General features: G+C 43.6%; 1 gene segment (V, D, J or C); it reads left to right on the top strand.

The window, feature by feature from the left end:
- Positions 1-1,502: 1,502 nt before the first annotated feature.
- Positions 1,503-2,005, top strand: LOC128110548 (immunoglobulin heavy variable 3-73-like). The segment is given in 2 exon segments: positions 1,503-1,578; positions 1,671-2,005. Coding segments are annotated over 2 exon segments (381 nt in total).
- Positions 2,006-3,422: the final 1,417 nt, after the last annotated feature.

The raw sequence follows: 3,422 nt of genomic DNA, 5'->3' as shown, positions 1-3,422 counted from the left end.
AGGACTACTCTGTGAGCATGTGCCCATTCTTCACACTGCTCAGGTGGCTGAGAGGCTGATAATATATAGTCCTGGGAATGTGGAGAAAACCCAAACTATTCTTCTGCTAAAGAAGGCATATGGTGGACAGATTCTGAAAAGGCTGGGCAGTCTGGCATCACTGGGAAGCAAGAACATTGAGGAGTAGGAGGCCTATGGGGTAAGTAAGAACAATGATTAACAGCACTTCAGACAAACAAGACCAAGGTAAAGACTGCCTAAGACACAGGAAAGAACAATGATAACATGATGGCATGAGGAGGAAGGTCACAGGAAGAAGGTGATGGATTACCTCTTGGTCCAGGGCAGGCAACTCTCTCAAGGTTCAGGTGGATATTTGCTGTGGAAAACAGCAGACATGGCTGGTAGTGAGAGAAAGGCAAGTTCTTGAAGATCTGGAAAGCAGAAGAATATGGCATGGAAGGAAATCGGCCTACTGGGTGTTTAGGAAGGTCACAGAAGAGCTGGCAGTACATTCGTGATGGGGAAGAGCAGGACTACATGGTAGATGGGGAAGATCAGCCCTAATGGAGCTAAATGGTAAATATAAGTCTTTGAAGTGTGCTTTTATCATTAATAAAAAATAATCTCAGATGGTATTTACATTCATATAATAGTTGTTATTTGAAATCAATCTTTGAGCTTTATGCATCATATACTGTCCCACTGAGCTATGGCCTCAACCAGAGTTGGTTAATTTCAGTTAATGACTGCATTCAATATAAGTTGAAACTTATAAAACATTTCTTTCTATTTTTGATACAGGTTGTTGCTTTGGACCCTATCCTGGAACTCCCTCTGTGTACAAGGCTAGCCCAGAACTCACAGAGATCTGCTTGCCTCTGCCTCCCAAGTGCTGGGATTAAAGGTGTGGGCCAACACTGCCTGAATAATATAACATTTCCTAAATGTTTATATATTAGTTTTTCTTAGCTTATTTTCCTATGAATTAATTTAATAATTTATGAAAACACAGCAGAAAGTTTTACAACTACACAGCACAATAAAGTAAGGCTGAAAACTGTTATTTCTATGTAAAACCATAAATTCATACTTAATAACTGTCTTCCTTTCATCCCTTCTTTCTTCTTTTTTCTCTGTTAGCACACAGTTTCATATAGACCAAGCATAACTCAAACCTATGATTCTCCTGCTTCAACCTCTTGCCTAGCATGAAATGATGGGAATGAACAAAGGGCTTCAGGCATGCCAAAAATACTCTACCAACTAAAGTACACGAATGGGAAAATAACTGATGCTTTGATGTTATACATGTCACTTTGGTCCTTACTTCACCTCAGTCAACTGAATCATTATTCATCTTCTCTAAGGCTCCTGCCCCTAAGTTCATGATATAGCAGGAAGACATGCAAATAATTTTCTCCTCTGCTCATGAAAACCAGCCCTGACCCTACAGCTCTGACAGAGGAACCCAACTCCGGGTTAACAAGGGCTCTCATTCAGTGTTTACCACTGAACACAGAACTTCCAGCATGGAGTTGAGACTGAACTGGGTTTTCCTTCTTGCTCTTTTAAAAGGTAATTAATAGACAAGGAGAAATACTGGACATGAGTGTGAGGGTCAGTGGACATTTGTGAGAGCTTACTGACAGGATTCTCTGTCTTTTCAGGTGTCCAGAGTGAGGTGCAGCTGGTGGAGTCTGGGGGAGGCTTAGTGCAGCCTGGAAAGTCCCTGAAACTCTCCTGTGCAGCCTCTGGATTTACATTCAGTGATGCCTGGATGAGCTGGGTCCGCCAGGCTCCAGGCAAGGGGCTGGAGTGGGTTGCACAAATTAGAAGCAAAGCTAATAATTATGCAACATACTATGTGGAGTCTGTGAAAGGCAGATTCACCATCTCAAGAGATGATTCCAAAAGCAGCGTCTACCTGCAAATGAACAGCTTAAGAGCCGAAGACACTGCCATTTATTACTGTACTAGAGACACTGTGAGGGACCTTCAGTGAGAACCCTGACACAAACCTCCCTGCAGCAGTGCTCACAACCAGCAGGGGGCGCAAAGTGCACACGGAGAGGAGGAGCGGTGCAGATCAGGAGCAGGGACAGTTGATTGCTGTTTATGTGGTCACAGGTGTAGCTCGATCTACTCACTTCTCAGAATGTTCTCTACATTTATGGTTTGTGAAAACAGTTCTGCTTTTCTGAAGTTTTAAATATATACACCACATAGTCTAAAATGAACTATGTGTGGAAAATCACCTCTGATTGCAGAAATGACTCTGCTCAGGTCACCAGGGTGAAATTCTTAGAAGGTCCGCAGCATTCCTGAATTTTCTCCATCAGGACATTCAGTGTTGTTCTGATTAGGACAGCGTTTCACATTGGGGGAGCCATGAGGGAGGTGAGGCCACACACCCCAAAAGGTCTCATGTCTTTCTGATTTCCCTGATAACTGTGCAAATCAGACACAGATCTGACCTGTTTGTATTTAAAGTTGATTCAGTTACTTAATCTGTAACTTTCATCATCATATCTTTCATTACATTTTGTTCATACCTCCAGGCCTTTGTTCTAAACATAGACGGAAGCCACTGATTATAAACTCGGCTGGTACCTAGGGTGTAAGTCTGTGGGAGGAGGGGTGCTGTGGGATGGTCTGTATGTCAAATGTGTTGCTGATTGGTCAATGAATAAATCACTGATTGGCAGTGGCCAGGCAGGAAGTGTAGGCGGGACAAGGAGGAGAATAGAGCTGGGAAGTGGAAAGCTGAGAGACAGAGACACTACCAGCTGCCATCAGGATAAGGAAGATGTAAAGTACCGGTAAGCCACAAGCCACGTGGCAAGGTATAGATTAATGGAAATGGATTAATTTAAGCTGTAAGAACAGTTAGCAAGAAACCTGCCACGGCCATACAGTTTGTAACCAATATAAGTGTCTGTGTTTACTTGATCGGGTTTGAGCGGCTTGGGACTGGCGGGTGAGAGAGATTTGTCCTGACTGTGGGCCAGGCAGGAAAACTCTAGCAACAGAGGGGTTACTGGGGAAGTTGTTAGTGAATGAAACAAAACAAAAAAAATAAGAATTAAAAAAAAGTAAATGGTCGCAGGTATGGTGGAGGAGAAAGTTTATTATATACATGTGGAGAGCATAGCCAGAGGCAGGGGCATCTGGAGAGTCCAGAATGATGATTACACTGATCAATGTCAGAGAGAGGATGGAAAGGAGGGTGGAGAGAGGGGAACAGGGTGCAGCAGCCAGGAGTCCAAAGGAGAGAAGAGAAGGACCAGGTATCCGAAATAGTTGTATTATATAGGGAAGAGCAGCTGGGGAAGGGAAGTCCAACTCCTTGACTGGAGACATTTAGGGTAGAGTAGGGTATGCCTGCAAGGATGTCCCTGTAACACCTAGGCACTGAGGGA

Source organism: Peromyscus californicus, unplaced genomic scaffold (assembly GCF_007827085.1).
Source record: "Peromyscus californicus insignis strain IS unplaced genomic scaffold, ASM782708v3 Scaffold_15__1_contigs__length_86483966, whole genome shotgun sequence".
Taxonomy (NCBI): domain Eukaryota; kingdom Metazoa; phylum Chordata; class Mammalia; order Rodentia; family Cricetidae; genus Peromyscus; species Peromyscus californicus.
The sequence above is the reverse complement of the archived record's forward strand: the minus strand, read 5'-3'. Positions and strand labels throughout refer to the sequence as shown.